We start from the raw sequence: 16549 nt of genomic DNA on the forward strand, positions 1-16549 counted from the left end.
ATCTACAGTCATGCAGGAATTAGCCAAATATGATTTTTGTATAGATTAAGCTTTATTTTTTTGTATAAGTGTTTGGATGATTCGTACATTCAACATCCAATCAATGAGAGTGGCAGATAACTATTGTCTCAAAAGCTAAGGTGAAAATAGCATTACTTTTGTTATTTTAGGGGCATTATTATGCTTTTTTGAGTTTGCCTTTCCTGTAGTGTGTTATCTAGGTTTTTGTGCATGTAAATGGCTTGCAAAGGCTAAAATCCCAAAGTTCCCATGATCCCACACAGGATATATCGACATCATTTATTATAAAATCATCAAATGTTTTAAAAAGCAATATATTAGGTTATCCAAAAAAGAAACTGAAAAAAAGCACACTGTTTCCTAAGTGCAGAAAGTCATAAATGTTACATCTTATCCATAAAATTGAAAGTGAAATCTTGATGCGTCCCACTTTCCAAGCAGAAAATGTTTAAAAGCTGCCAAAAAGTTGATGTGAAATTCCGCGTGTCAGTCGGAGTTCAGTCTGATAAATCAGAAACTTCTTCCATTAATCCGGTCCCTCTTCAGTCTGACACAGACCCCCGCCAGAGCCCACTTACCTTAATCATTTATGTTATAATGAACCCAGGTGAAAAATTGATGAGCAGCTCTACCTCTCTGTGTGTAGGTGTGTGTCTGTGTGAGTGTGGTAATTTAATAGATCAGTGATAAAGACCCCACCTGGCCTCAGGATTAGTTTGTTTGTGTGTTCAAGAGTGTGTTTAAGGTCACTCTTCTCTCACATATTCTGCCCCCACAGCGTCTCGCTCTGATGCAGCTTCTCCTGATCTGTTGCACCACAACATCACTACACTTTGCTGTTCTGGTCAACATGCAAGGGCTGAATCGATTCAATGTTTTAAGTGAGGGAAATATTGCTCAAACTTAAGGAATTTAGATACTGCAAGATGGGATTATCATCAAGATCGAGGGATCAAAAATGTCCTTTGTATCTCAAATATGTTTTATAACTTGTACTGCTAAGCAACAATAGTTAAATAGCAAATAACATGGTGCCTTGACTTTATAACCCTTTTGCTCCTGTATCTGCTGAGCAAAGAATTGTGGGTCAGAATAGCCATAAAAGCATGCTTTCATGCTGGTTTTATTTGCATACTGCATTCACTAAAAGCATATTTTTGCACATATTTTATTGCTTTCTTGCATGATAAGTATAAAAGTTAGTATGGCTATTGGAGGACAACAATTGCCTCAGTTTTTTGTAAGCAGAAGAGTCTCTATGGGTCTCTGGAAGGGTGAAATAAAGTATGAATCTTTGCAAAACTTAGGTCAGAAAAAGAAAGGTTGTTGAGGTTTTAAATGTTCCCAAGTTGCCATGGAACTCTCATTGTATTTCTCATGGACTCAAAGATTGAGCCTGACTGTTGGCAGCAGCTACCCTTACAAAGTATGAACTGGTTTACGCATTGTTCATAACCTTTAGAATTTGCCATAACATGGTGCCTTGAACTTACACATACCCTCCGCTGTGCAAAGAATTGTCGGTCAGTATAGCCAGAAAAGCATGTTGTTGTTTTGTTGCATACTGCGTTTGACAAACCACGTATTGGCACATACTCAAAAAAAGATCTTGCATAATAGATAGTATGTTGTGTTGTGTGTATGGATGAGTATTGGAACACACCCTTTGTCACAGCTTTTTGTAAGCAGAAGATATTTCCAAGGGTCTGAAGGGACATTGATGGAGGGAAACTCAGGTTCAATACAATCGCTCTTCCTCATCAGAAGATTTAGTTTTGGATGTTAGAGTTCCTTAGAGCTACTGAACTTTCATTGTAAATATGTGCAAGTTATTCACTCCATTCTCAGATTTGTAGGCAAATACAATGATGGGAATACAAAAAAAAACATAATCATACACTTCAAATCCAAAAAGAAACCCTGAGTGTGGGTGTTGGCACGCGGGCAGGGCTCAGTGTGTGTGCTCCGTCTCGGTGACAGAAGTGGGTTACCCTCAGCTAAGAACAAAGTTTAGAGTTTGGCACTTTGATCGGAGATGCCAGAGCTGAGCTAATTACAACCTCGCGCTGGCTGGCTGTCTGTCTAGCTGAGCGAGCCGAAGCCACACAGAGTCTGTTGGAGCTGATTTGGCCAATTACCGGTTCCATATGAATACAATTGTAATCATAATTATGTTTTGATTCATCATTATTCAATATTAAGATAAAGAAAAATGACCCCGCAGGGAATGATATATGTTATTATGCTGTAGCTGTGGCTGATATACAATTCAAGCCTGAAAAAACAAATGGCTTTCTTCTTTGCGAGAGAGAGAGAGATAAGTGCTAGATCTTTTTCCCTTGTCTAGAGGTGAGCTGCAGCTCTGCTAGCTCATCTGTTACAGAGACATATCTCTTTACTCTGCTATTACCCAAGGCCCTGCTCTGTCCATGACAAACAAAACTATTTTTAGAAGCTCTCATCTTTCATACAGGATGTTGACCAAATTGACCCCCTCATAATTTAAAACACAAGGGATTCAGTTAATTAATTACATAATGTTCTTGCAATGAATCATATTTTAAATGTGCCTCTCATTGCCTAAAGTTATCCAATTATTTTTGATCGTTGTTCCCAAATACCAAAGGTATCACATTTTATTATTCTTTTTTTTCAACTAACTCCTATTCGTTAATTAAATGTTTTTATGTTAATGTCATTATCTATTATCACATTCATTCAAAGCTTAAAAACGTCCTCACTAGTTTTGTTTCTTGATATTTTGGAGCACAGAATAAAGGGTTCACTGCAGTTTGTGCTTTAAGACCTTTTTAACCCTCCTATTGTCTTCGTTTCCCCCCCCCTTACTTTGGTATTCGCGGTCAAATTTGACCGGTCCTGTTTTAACTGCTATTACATTAACACAAAAAACATTAATCATCACCAAATTTCATTTAACACCCTTTCAAACTGTAAATATTGTATCAGACTATTGGTATACATGAAAAACTGCAGTAAATATACAAAGAATAGACACTGAACATGTATTGTGTGTGCCAGGTGTGATCCATGTGGGGGGATGGGCACATAAGAGCGGGAAATGTATCAAATTGTTCTGTGTGTGTTTGTGTGTGCCAGGTGTGATTCACATGGGGGGATTGGGCACATAAGGGGGGGGAACACATCTAGAGTATGTGTGTGTGGGTGTTTGTGTGTGTGTTTTATCTGATCCGGATAGTTACTAATTCCTTTTCTTTATGGCGGTAACACCGTGGGTGTTACAAAGTTGACTAAATCATCCAAAACTCAATGAAAGTGGTGATCAGCAATTGTATATGTTCAAATGTCTACTGTGAAGGATATCATAAAGCCTTAATGCAATCGAATGTAAAACAAAAAAGTTATGATTGATGAAAGTAGTAAATCGGTCAGATTTGACCCGAAGACAACAGGAGGGTTAAACACACTATAACAGAAAATACCTAATTGTTATTATACTGTAGGATTATCAGAATGTTGGATTTACGGTAGATTTTCTAACTTTGTAATTGTTGCTGAATATTGCATTATCGTTTCAATTTTTTCAGCTTGCCTACCCCCCCGCTGTTAGTACATGAGTGGGAGTAAGAGCTCTCTGCTTTAGTTTTGTTAACCTCTTTGTTTTATGCACATTTTAAGACTATTTTTGCTCTCTTTCCTGATTATTCTGCAGGATGTGGAAGTGGCTGATTTAATATGGTGAAGTTACTGTAGTATAGTAATAAAGCTGCGAGTGTGGTGGGATTACATTTAGGATTTTTTACTGAAAATATCGTTAACCAATTTATTTATTTTTTTGACAATTTGTGTCTGTATTTATTTCTAATCTTGCAGTTGTTTGAATAATATAGTTAATCCACAAAAGTTCCAGATGAAAAAGCAGGAGAAAAAAAAATCCTCATTTAATGAACGATAATTATTGCAGATGGATTCCTTCTGGCATCTTCGTAATTAAAAGACTAACGACAAACCAACACACACACACACAGGGCCTTTCTCATTTCACTAATTTCGAATCCTCGGTCCTCCGGTAGTGACCCGGAAATGGATTTCAGCGCGCCATGTTCAAGGACATCTAATTTCTCTAAATGCACTTCGAGAACCGAGGATCGAGCATCGAGGAGGCTCTCTGGAGGAGATATCCAATCCAATCCATTTTATTTCTATAGCAGATATATAAAACGACAGAGTTGAACAAAGTGCTGTACATCAACAACTGTATAAAAACATAGCATAAATACATAAAAAACAGACAGGACATGAAACAAATGTAAAATACGAAACAATGAAACCAGATCAGAAGCCACAGACTGAAAAACTCTCCTACATGACGTAAAAACAATACAAAACACGAGTAAGATAAAAACCCAAATTTAAAAGCACAAGTGTCATACCTGGCCTGTAAATGCCAGGGAAAAGAAGTGCGTTTTTAAACGAGATTTAAAAACAGGCAGCGTTGGAGCAAGTCTAACCTGGAGGGGCAATTTGTTCCATAACTTTGGAGCTGCAACAGCAAAGGCTCTGTCTCCTCGCTGCTTTAACCTCGATTTAGGGACGACCAGAAGGAGTCTGTCAGCAGACCTCAGTGACCGTGTGGGTGTGTATGGTTTTAAAATATCTGCCAGGTACGGTGGGGCTAAACCGTTTAGGGCTTTGTATGCGAACAGTAAAAATGTAAATTGTATTCTAAAACTGACTGGTAGCCAGTGTAACGAGGCGAGTACAGGCGTAATATGTTCACACCTGCCTGTCCTTGTAAGGAGGCGCACCAGCATTCTGGACCAGCTGTAGGCGTGACAGGGAAGCCTTGGTTACTCCAATGTACAGAGCATTGCAGTAATCCAGTTTAGTGGATATAAAACAATGTATTACTTTCTCAAAGTCATTAAAAGAAAGGAAAGGCTTGACCTTTGCTAAAAGTCTTAGCTGAAAGAAGCTGGATTTTACCACAGAATTGATCTGTTTGTCTAGTTTAAAATCACGATCAATCCGTACACCCAGGTTTGTGACAATGGGTTTCACATATGGGACAAGAGAATCCAGCACAGGCAGGGCATTGGGGCCACCACTGGGTCCAACAGGGATGTTTAAAAGAGTCGTGACGCACGGCCGGACTTATCTCAGCCAATGACAGCTCTGCATGCATCCCCTGGATATTATTTTATTAACTGCTTTCATCGCGACGCGATGTTTACAGTGAGAACAGCTGTGAGGTCCGTGCAGAAAGCAGAGCAGTGTGTATAATATATATCACTCAGTATAACAGGCCTACATTACTCTCTGTATTTGTATGCTTTAGTTTAGTAGATATCTACAAACAAAGAGTCGATATTTGTCTAAAACCATATAGTGCTTCACATAATAAAATACACAACGGCTGTATCCTGATGATATGCTTTAGGAGGTGTGTGTGTGTGTGTGTGTGTGTGTGTGTGTGTGTGTGTGTGTGTGTGTGTGTGTGTGTGTGTGTGTGTGTGTGTGTGTGTGTGTGTGTGTGTGTGTGTGTGTGTGTGTGTGTGTGTGTGTGTGTGTGTGTGTGTGTGTGTGTGTGTGTGTGTGTGTGTGTGTGTGTGTGTGTGTGTGTGTGTGTGTGTGTGTGTGTGTGTCCGCATCCGTAGCCTGTTATTGTCTCATTATACCGCACTGTCAATTAGTTAAAAGTAAATATATAAGTCGTCATGAACACAGTTCTGTCCATCAGACAGAGAGCTGCAGTGCCTCCTGTCATCATTAATGGACGTCTCTTTAAAATGACCGCTCAGAGGAGAGGATTTCTCATTTCTCTAACCGCCTGCTGCTTCCACTTCTCTCTCCTCGGTTCCCCTCCTCGACTCCTCCGCTCGCATCTCCTGTGGACTAAGACACGAGGATAGGAGTCGAGGAGGGGAGTCGAGGAGGGGAATTAGAGAAATGAGAAAGGGCCACAGTCTTACACAGAAGTAAACAAACAGGCTGCAGAACTTCTCTGTAGTGAAAGTCTTGTGGGGCTTGTGTTCACTCTGATTGTAGCTTCTTGAAGCAAAGACTATGCATGATGTAAAAGGGAATGAGGCACGCTGTTGTTGTAAAAAGAAAACAACAGGAGGATGTTTATTGTTGTTTGACCCCATGAGTTGAATTGAGGTACTCAAGCTGCATCCTCTCTGAGTTATACACTCAACACACAGACATGACATATTTTTAGATACTTACATATTCTTAATAATTTCTACCTTGAATAAACCTCTGGAAAACCCACCTAAAAATTCAAACAATAGGTGCACCCATCATAGCAGACTGGGTTTTAAAGGGAGGGGGGCTCAGAAGACAGGCAGTAAACAAAGTGATTCAGACAGACGGTATGAGAAAAATAATGTTTTTGAAGAATAAAGCCTTAAAACATGTTCTAGTAAAAACCCAAAATTCAAATAAAAGTCTGAAAATTATCGCTACATGTCACCTTAAAAAAACAGGTTTCAAGTTGAAGCTCACAGCTAAGTCTTTGTGACCGTGGCAACAATGAACTTCCTGGGTTTGGGGTGTTGTTTACTCAATATCATCTGAGGTTGGGGTGTCAGACATTGAATACCTCTTATTCAGTTTATAGTAACACCAATAGTACACTGTTTTTGCAGTTATTGTGCAAACAAATTTTATTTAACATGTTTCTGTTATTTTCTTTCAGTTTTTTTAACTAATCTTGTATTTTTGTGTTGGCTTTACCATACCAATTATCACCGCATTCAGAAATCAACTAATTTTGATGTGCATGTTGGTATTTCTTAGGTGTTCCTCATTTTCAAACTTACTGAAAAGATGAGTATCTTTTGGTATATTTAATCAAACCAAGACACAGAGCTCTTCTAGTGCTTTAAACATCCTTCCAGTAGTACTTATTTTAATCCACATTGATTGCTTCGTTTAAAAAGAAAAATATGACACGGTGTAGCTAATATATGCAAGGCACAGGTTGATTTTTGAACAGTCTTTATGAAATATTACCTCTGCTGAAGTTACAGCGTGGGGCGATTTAACAATTAATTCTCATTTTATTGCTTCGGTAGGCAAGATTTGTAGAAAACATCCACCTTAGTCATTAGACTAACTCACAGTGGGGCGCAGCACAGAGGGCAGTCCCATCTCCACTAATTGGGAGGACATGGAGGAACTGTTTACCGAATGAAATTTCCACTTGTGAGGTACAGGCGCTCGTGGGAATTCTGAGCACAGGAAGTGATAATCGAGCAACAGTGAGTGAGCATTCTGTCAGGATGAAATGGAACTCCGTAACATTAGATATTTCAATTTGTGGGTATTGAAATAGTATTATTAGGATTGGTTTTAATGATTCAACCTGAGAGAGAGGGAGTTTCTTTGTTCATGATGTGCCTCTCGTTTTGCTAAGCTCTGCCTCGTAGTCACAAAAAAAGAATAACTAGTATGAATAACAATTTATGTCTTCTCTAAAGCAATTTTGGCTGAATTATGTGATTGGAATAAGATAATCGCTCGGTCCTTCTGTGTAAAACTGAAGTAAAAAATTCTCTAATAGTCGTTAAAACTGGATTGGGGGACTTTTAAATATAAATGAATGTCCATTATATTCAAGCCTATACCAAATCATTTCACACAAAGCTTAAGATTTAAAATGTTACTTTATTTCCAGAGGGGGTAAAAAGTCACTTCACGCTCCAGCTTTAATGTACCGTAGTTTTATTTTTCAAAAATCCCAGTGGCTTTCTGGGACTTGCTGATGCAAACCTCTGATACACTTATACTAACACAGACTTTGAAGAAGTTCCCTTAACTGGCAAGGATTGAAGGAAAAATTGTTTCATTTTTTTTCAATGTGATAGAAAGCGTTTTTGAATATGAAAGCCGTCATTTGTACTAGAAGACAGTTACACATATTTGCACATAGATGTTTGATTTAAAGGTCCCATGTCATGCTTTTCCGGTTATTACCCGTCCCCTTGTGTGTTATGTAGCTTGTTATGCATGTAAACGGCCTGCAAAGTCACAAACCCTCAAAGTACACCCTGTAGCGAGTAAAACTCTAACACAGAAAAGACGTGTCTATGCTGTCCCAGAACGCCTCGTTGGAGATTTCTCTTTTTCTTCCTGGTACTAAGTGACGTAACGACGACCCAAATGGACCAATCCGCGGATCCGTTACGTTGCGTCGGTGGAGCCGTTACGTTAAGTAACTTAAAGACTTCCTCACGCTGCGAGGCTGCGGGTGTGTGCTCGGGCTGGTTTCGGGCTGGGTTTCGCTGTGTCTCGCTGTCTCGCCGACCCCACGCAGCAACCAGGAAACCACACCAGTAAGCCAGCTCACACTGTCCGCTCCTCGCAGCAGCGAGCCTCGCAACGTCGAGCCTCGCAACGTCCCGCCAACACGGCACCCAGACCCCACGCAGCATTCTCATCTGTTTGTCATTACTGGTGTCATTTTCTGGTTGCTAACAAACGCCATTGTAACACATAATCACTGATGTTCCGCTGTAACGGTGGTGGACTCATCAGAACAGAGTGGGTGAGCTGACCAATCAGAGCACACTGGGCTCATAGGGAGGGGGGGGGCAGGAGCTCCAACAAGCCGTTTAGGACAGAGAGTAAATACACATACTATACAGAGACGCTGTATGAGAAACCAATGTGAGTTTGGAAAATTGCACAATGTAAATCGATTCTAGTAGACCTCAACAATGGAATTATGATCAGTAGAAATGGCCATGTCATGGGACCTTTAAGAACTCCTCAATTTATCCAAATGTATTACTGTAACAATGTGTAACAGGGACAGTCCAGGCAAAAACACATACTGTATAATTCTAACATCTCTTACTCATGCAAGGGACCTTTGTTGAATCTCATCCCTTATTCCTCTTCCTTACTTACAATTCGTGTCTGAAAGTCTAAAAATATTCACACACCTGAATGTAGGACAGTTGCTTTGTGGGTAAGTGCAAACTTTAAAAGTGTGTAAATAAATATTTCAGCAGTAAACAGACGGTTTGAACATGTCTGTGCCATATCTAAATGATCATCTTCTGTCTGCATAATAAGCCGTATATCATACTTCTGTTTTATTGGATTTCATAATTGGTATATTTCCAACTCATCTCTTTTACTGGAACTCACTTTGGTGAAGACAAGCTCAACTCAAGTACATTTGAGTTTACTGGCACATGCACGCAGCACTTTACTCAACCAACATTGGGAGAAAAATAAATTTGCATTTGTTTGGAGTATACAGAAACCTTAAGAGCTAAGAGTTTGAGAGCTGGCTCAGGGACAGCCCAGCAGAGAAATGATCATAAATAGTGAAAGATAAATCACATCTGTGTGTAAGTGAGCCAGACTGAGATGGGCTCATTGCCAACGGCAGATTTCACCCTTTCAATAGCATTGGTTGATAGTGTTGAGAGATAAGTAGCCACAATGTTTAGATGTATGCATACAATGTCCAGAGCACATTGTTAGACATGTTGCACCTACATCTTCCCCTTCCAGTGTCCTTCACAAAGCCTTCAAGGGGGCACTCCATTACAAATTCCATCCATTACATTTCCATTAGGACTTAAAATGGGGGGAATACAGTATGTGGTCTCATTGTCTGGTGGGATCAATAAGGATGTTTTATGGCCTGTGCAATGTGAAACTATTGATCCTGAGATTGCTCAATGGCCTCAATATACAGTCAGTACAACCTAAATGACCTTGGCAGAAAGGCAGAACATTGAACAATGCTTGTTAATGATGTGCCTTTTGAATCACAGGAAATTTTAAAATATTTGTAGTTTACAGTTTTTAGATAGGCCTTCTTCTTAGCCAAGCAGTTAGCTTAAAATATGAAAAATCTAATGAAAGCATGCATGGCTATTGAATGTTTTTGTTTTATCACTGTATTGCTAACAGAAAAGAAGATATTAATTAACGCAAGTATAATTTCAATGGGACCTTCAGATCCATCAGAAGCAGCTGAGACATGTGGCAAAAAAGCTAATACTAGCTTACAGCTGTGCTAGCATACAAGGAAGAGTAGCAAAATAAGGCAACATCTTATGAAGCCTAATCACAGCTAAAGAAGCACCAGAACAACAACATTTATCTTAGCCACTTATCAAAATATTTTTGAATGTAAAGACTATTTGTAAGCCGTAGTTAACTTCAGCCGTCAAGCTAACATGTTAGCCAAATAGCACATGCTAGCACAAGTCAGTCACAATAACTCTCTGAGGTTCTTTTCACTGTATTGTGTCATTTCAATAACACATTATGAAATTGACAGTCTTGCGGAGAATATCACCAACATTATAGGTCTCTACGAGTGCTTAGACATACATTTTGGCTGTAGTTCAGTCTGTCAGGACTTGGGAACTGGAGTCCCAAAAGTACGGACTGGTATTTTGAAAGGTGCCATTTCCTCTCTTTGCCGAGGTGCCCTTGAGCAAGGTGCCAGATCGCAAAATCTAAACTTTTCTGTTGGTCGGTGCTGTGTATATTCCCATGCTTTGATGATTAAAGAGGATTTCATATTCATTTCCATTTTCCACTCCTATAGCTACCCTATTATATTTCAACCCAGTCTCACGGCATTTCGTGTTATAGTCACGAAATTAATTTAATCTATTGATTCGTGTTCACCAACACGATTTTAGCATTTTTTTCGTGTCACACAGAACGATTTTAAAAGCAATGTATTTCTATTGGTAGTATGTTTCGTGCCTGCAACACGTCTTTTTCTCCGGTCGGGTCTTGGAAGACCGGAAGCTGTGTGGTTCATAAAAACATTGTCTTACTCTATATCTTACCCTAAGCCTAACCCTATCGCTTTTATTTTAAATTGTATAATGTCAGAGTTTTTTTGCCGTCCACGAGGAAAAGAAATGGGGCTCAGAGCCTCAGAATACTGAAATCTGTATTTTTTGTCATCTTTTTATCCTTCTAATTTGTTATTATTTGGTGCAGGCACGAAACATACTACCAATAGAAATACATTGCTTCTAAAATTGTTCTGTGTCAGAATACTGAAATTTGTATTTTTTTAAATCTGTTTTTCCATCTAATTTGTTATTATTTACATTGCTTTTAAAATCGTTCTGTGTGACACGAAAAAAATTGCGAAATCGTGTTGGTGAACACGAATCAATAGATTAATTTCGTGATTATAACAAGAAATGCCGTGAGACTGTGTTGAATATTTGTAACCTTTTATGCAGTATTTTGACATCCAACTAATGGATGTATTATTCTTACCTCCACAATAATGCAGTTGGCATTTGTAAAATGCAGTTCTACTTCCCAGTATTCAAATTGCACTAAGGTCATGTTCATGCATACATCAGTGTAAGATAGACTTTATTATCCCAGTGGGAAATTTGCCTTGAACATCACAGTGTCTGCCATTTTAAATCACAGCAAAACAACAATAAAGAAAAACATTCATCCATCAATTGCTAATGCCCATCTAGATCACAACAAAGTGCACACATAGCCCCATATTTAATAGTAATAGACGGAAAATAGGAGATATAAGGCAGGCAAATATTTCAACCTAGGGGATGGTAAGTACTGCTAAAAATAAGCTGCTGCATTGAGGTAGTGGGAGGGCATTATAAGACACAATCACAAATGCAAACAGATATCAGAACACAATCTACTATACAGTATAATGAAATGAATTGCAAGATCCACTATGTTACACCTTGCAGCTCTTTGCTGTTCCAATTGCTTTGATGACTCTTATAACTTATAACTGCATGCATGCTGTGAAGGAAATGTTTATTTTGCTATCTGTTCTTCTTCTTCTCTCTCTGTGTGTCTTTGATGTTACCCTGAATGCCCTCTGTATCGCGCTGATTCATAATATCAGTTCACATTTTCTCTGGCCCCTGGCTAATGTGCTTTGGTAGATCTCTTGATTGGTACAGTAAGTGTAGTAAAATGCTTGAGTGTGCAAAGTGAAGTCAAGGTTAGCTGTTCCGCCCGAGTTTGACGCTCTATCTGATTCCAAATGGGGATATTTTCTCTCCATTTATCTGTCCAAGACAATGTCCCTTTCAGATAGGTGTAAGCAAGCCAAGGCTGCACTCCTACCTATTAGCTCTCCTGACTTGTCCTCTTGTAGAAGACATGAATCAGCAGCATGTTAAGCAGTAAAAGCTCAATAATATGCATCTTTAAGAGTAGATTGTTCTCAAATCTGATAATTCTATGTTTCATTAAATGCTTTCCGAGAAACATTTCTCTCCATGAGGTAAGATCATCTGTCTGAAGTGGAATGAAAACCACCTGAGTTCACCTTTTATGTTCCTGATCCTGCATTTTGGTCCACTTCCTTTTCATTTGTTGTATTTTTTTGTGCATGTCATTGCAGTTTTCTTTATTTATTTTTAAATATTTGTCTTTGATCATTACATACCTTGTTACTGTGTGGCCCTCCTATGTTTCATGTCTTCTCACGAAATGTCCTTGAAACTGCTGTGATGATGCAACGTCAGTTTATTTGGTGCAAAGCTGCACAGTGACAACAGAGTAACATGAGGTGGTCCCTGGAATACTCCACCAAAATTGTACCACTTGCACATCAAGTACTTGAGCCCCTCTAGTTTCAAGGGGTGACTTTTAACATTTTGAAAAGTGACCAATCATCTGCATTTTCAGTGGAGTGTTTCTCTCACTGCCCTTCAAGAACTGAGTTTGTTATCTCAATTTCAAAGCAAACATCCCATTTGTATTGTCAAGTGCTCGAGGGTCTGCAGCATGTGCTGTTAATGCAGATACACATCATCTCTTAACTCCTGCTGGGAATTAATCTATCCGTCTTCCTTCTCTCCTTCCAGTTGACCAAAGTATGTTTGAGAACTCCGTTGCCCAGCAGCAGAGTCCTCAGACGTCCAGGCCCGGCCCCCCCTCGGCCCGCCGCCCCCCAGCATCAGCTAGCCACAACCTGGGGTCCAGCTCTGTCGACTCTCCTTCCTCCGGAGGACAGCAGAGGCTTAAGAATGCCATTAACCTGGGCAAGGCTGTCGGGGCAAAGGTGAGCTCAGCCCAAGGATTCACTTCTTTACACCTCATGTATTCTTTAAACGCTTGATATTTGGGTCATAGAGTACATGTAATGTCTTTATTGCTGTACCAGTGGAGTTCATTTGAGTACTTTTTGTCTTTTCTGACTTTCTTTCTTCTTCCTCTCTGTCTTTTTTCTGTCTGTTTGTCAATCTTTGGCCCTTCCTTTTCTTTCTTTCTCTCAGGTCAATGACTTGTTAAGAAGAAAGGAGTCCAGCCACCTAGGGGACATTGGGGTCACAGAGGTCAACAAGAACGTTGATGTGGTGTGGAGCTGTATGGAGCAACTCAATCAGACCACTGCAAACAGGTAAACACACACACATATTTCTCCTTTATATTGGTGTGGAGGAAAGTACTTATTGTTGGTCAGATTAAACTTCTCAAACTTAATTTAAACTTTAATCTTGAAGACAATCACAAAGTAGTTTACAGACTCGTTAAGACAGTTTTATTTTTTATTAGACCTTATAAAAGGTCATTTGTTGCTCCTATTGTACTGTATGTATTTCTTTTTGTGGATACATTTGTAAAAAAAGTCACAAAAGCTTCCAAGGCTATGCATTCAATTATTTTGATTAAACCACTGAAAGACATATTTTCTGTTAAAATATGAAATGACCCTTTACTGACAGAAGAGTCTATAACTGTAAATAAGGCAGGAAAGGCAAAGGATTTATTATGTTTCCACTGAAATGGGGTTATAGAATGAATAATGACAACAAAGGCACCTGTGAGACGTCTGAAGTTCAATAACTCTGAAGTATTCAGCTTCTTACTCGGTCAAAATGGTAATGCCTTTAACTGTGTATTCATTCCCTGCTCACATGCACACACTCATCCAGGTTGTTTTGCATATCATATTTAAGGATTTGTTCCAGAAGTATTTTTCTTTTGTCTCTCCTAATAAAAATAATTCGAGTAGAAGTGATTTTTGAGCAGCTCTTTAAATACATTGAATTTTTACTGGGTGGGTAAATCTGTTTTAAAAGGATTTAAAAACAGATTTAAAACCAGAATGCGTGGAAATAAATATGTGGCGTTTTCAAGCCCAGAACATGTAAGAGCATCTTTACAGCATGACCTCATTCATCCCATCATTTCTTCTTGAGGATGTTAATTACATGCTCAAAAATACGACTACACTGCAGACCAGACACACATTCTGAATGAAATTAAGAAAATAATCAACATGACTAGCAAAACATTTTCAAAGTCAGATCCCAAGCCTTAAGTTAAGTTAGATTTTTCATATTTGGGCTTGGTAGAAGTTATCTTGGTAGAAATTATCTTGGTGGAAGTAATCAAATATTTTTCAAAAAGGCCAAGTGTAGTCGAGCCATTAGAAGTCCAAGTTCAGTTGCATGGTCTTTTATGATTTTTCTCAAACCAAGTCTAAAGTCTTCAAATGTGTGACTTTGTCTGTCTCGAGCCCAGGTCATCTGAGTCAAATCCCACTTAGGCTTTATTCAACTGGCCCCTTGCTTCTCTGGATCACTTTGATGCTCAATAATGTTTTTTACTGTCTGTTAATATCTCTGTATCAATTCTCTCCCCCAGTCACATCTCTTCCTTCGACTCCTTCCCCCGGCTGGACCCACCACCCCCGACGGGGAAGAAGCGTCTGCCCCGGGCTCTGAAGACCACCCAGGACATGATGATCTCCTCTGACCCCGTGGTCTCCTCCCCGGACCCCGCTGACTCTTCCTCCTTCCTCTCCTCTCCCGAGAAGTCGCCCCTCATCGGCCCAGAGGAGCCGAGGAGCAGTGGGGAGCAAAAGGAGGACGAGGGGTCAGAGGAGACCCCCCTGGGCCCCGCAGAGAAGAATGCTGATCGCTGGGAGAAGACGGGGAGCAACGGAAAAGTCCATGGAGTCACAGGTGGAGGAGAAAACGAGGTGGAGAACGGGAGCAGTGACGGAGGCGAGGAGGAACATCAGCCCCAGTTCTCTGTGCCGGACCTCATCAACAAAGACCCCCCGATGGTGGAGCCCAGAGCCAAGCCCTGCGACGTCTGGCAGAAAGCGTCGGGGCCCGAGTCCCGTCTGGCCTCCACCCCTACGGGGAAGACCTCCTGCCGCATCAGCCTGGGCGAAGACATCCTGCTGGGGAACGGCGCCCCCTGCAGTAAAGGGGCTGAAGACCTGGAGCCCCACCCAGACCTGCTGTCGTTTGAGTAACAAGCCAGATTCCAGATCAGTACGTCTCAAAAAGTTTCTGCTCTTCATTCCAACTAAAGAGGTAATTCAAACGGACTGATGGAGTACTGATCAAACATTCACTGCCACTTTGAAATACTTCCTGCTCCAGGGTTTGCTTTAGGGAAAGGGAACACTTCCAGGAATCAGGACATGGCCCGGATCTTTAGGAACTTTTTACCAAGACACTGCAAGCTTCATGCAGAGGGATTACATCATTTAACATTTCAAACTATAAAACACACATATATTAAGGATTCCTTTTTTCATTTAGTGTTTTAACACTTCCAAAGTTTTATATCATGTAACCTCTGCTTTAGTTATGAAGAAATATCAGATAATGAATTTAATTGAAGAAATGAAATATCCCTTTTAATGGGCGGAATAAGTAAAAACTACTCAATTCTGACAAAGATTATTACTTTTAAAGAATGTATTAAGTTAATATAGTATCATGCCATTCATTTTAAAAGGGATATTTGCTTCATAATGGTCACACTGTAAGTCCATATCCTACATAAGCTTCTACTATGAAACCAATTACAATATATATAAAGCAATATCTTTTACCTTCAATATAAATATAAGTTATAGCAGATTTTTCGTCAGTGTCATTTCCAGCATGAAAACTGAATACACAAAGAGGGAAACAAGATGGAGTGCGGACGTGTTAAAGATGGAGAGGTTTGGGGGGGGGGGGGGGGCTTCACTTTCAGTTCATTCGGTACAAAATGTCTTGCAGCAGTTTCTCAGATTGTGTCAGGACTGGAAGACTTTTGACCCGTACTGTAGCTTCATTCATATTAAGTAATGTATCCCCCTATTGGTCCAGAAGGAGGTATACATAATTCCCCTCCTACACTGGCCTCTGGCACAGATTGTGATCCTGAAAATGACCTCTTTTTATTTTTTAAAGTAAGATTATTGACCTGCATCCCAATCAATAGGTCACCTCTGTTTTGATTTATTTATATTTAAGAAATCTGGGATAGTAATTTTAAAAAGAAAAACAAGCAGGTAAAATAAGAAACAGTGCCAAAACCATGCAAGATTTGTAAGAGTTAGGATTTTTGAAAGGACATGTATTGCTCTTTGCTGGATCTGGATTAAACAGTGTTTCCTGGCAGCAGCAAACTGAGTTTCAGAACGGAGGAAACCAATACTACATTTAAAAGACTGTTGGTATTATGTGGTGCTGGCATATTGCAATAACAAATGAGGCAGCTTTGCCCTGGACCCCAGTCAATATGAACTAATATG

At 39.7% G+C, this 16549-nt stretch overlaps 1 protein-coding gene across 1 annotated transcript in view; it reads left to right on the forward strand.

Annotated features, from left to right (window-relative positions):
• LOC117495483 (carboxyl-terminal PDZ ligand of neuronal nitric oxide synthase protein-like) overlaps positions 1-15984 on the forward strand; it is a 185879-nt gene extending 169895 nt beyond the window's left edge. Inside the window, exons 11-13 of the mRNA XM_034146763.1 lie at positions 12867-13063; positions 13278-13402; positions 14653-15984. Coding sequence (XP_034002654.1) covers positions 12867-13063; positions 13278-13402; positions 14653-15271 — 941 coding nt within the window. The 3' untranslated portion in view covers positions 15272-15984. The remainder of the gene's footprint in view (positions 1-12866; positions 13064-13277; positions 13403-14652) is intronic.
• Positions 15985-16549: the final 565 nt, after the last annotated feature.

This window comes from Trematomus bernacchii, unplaced genomic scaffold, assembly GCF_902827165.1.
Source record: "Trematomus bernacchii unplaced genomic scaffold, fTreBer1.1, whole genome shotgun sequence".
NCBI classification, from domain to species: domain Eukaryota; kingdom Metazoa; phylum Chordata; class Actinopteri; order Perciformes; family Nototheniidae; genus Trematomus; species Trematomus bernacchii.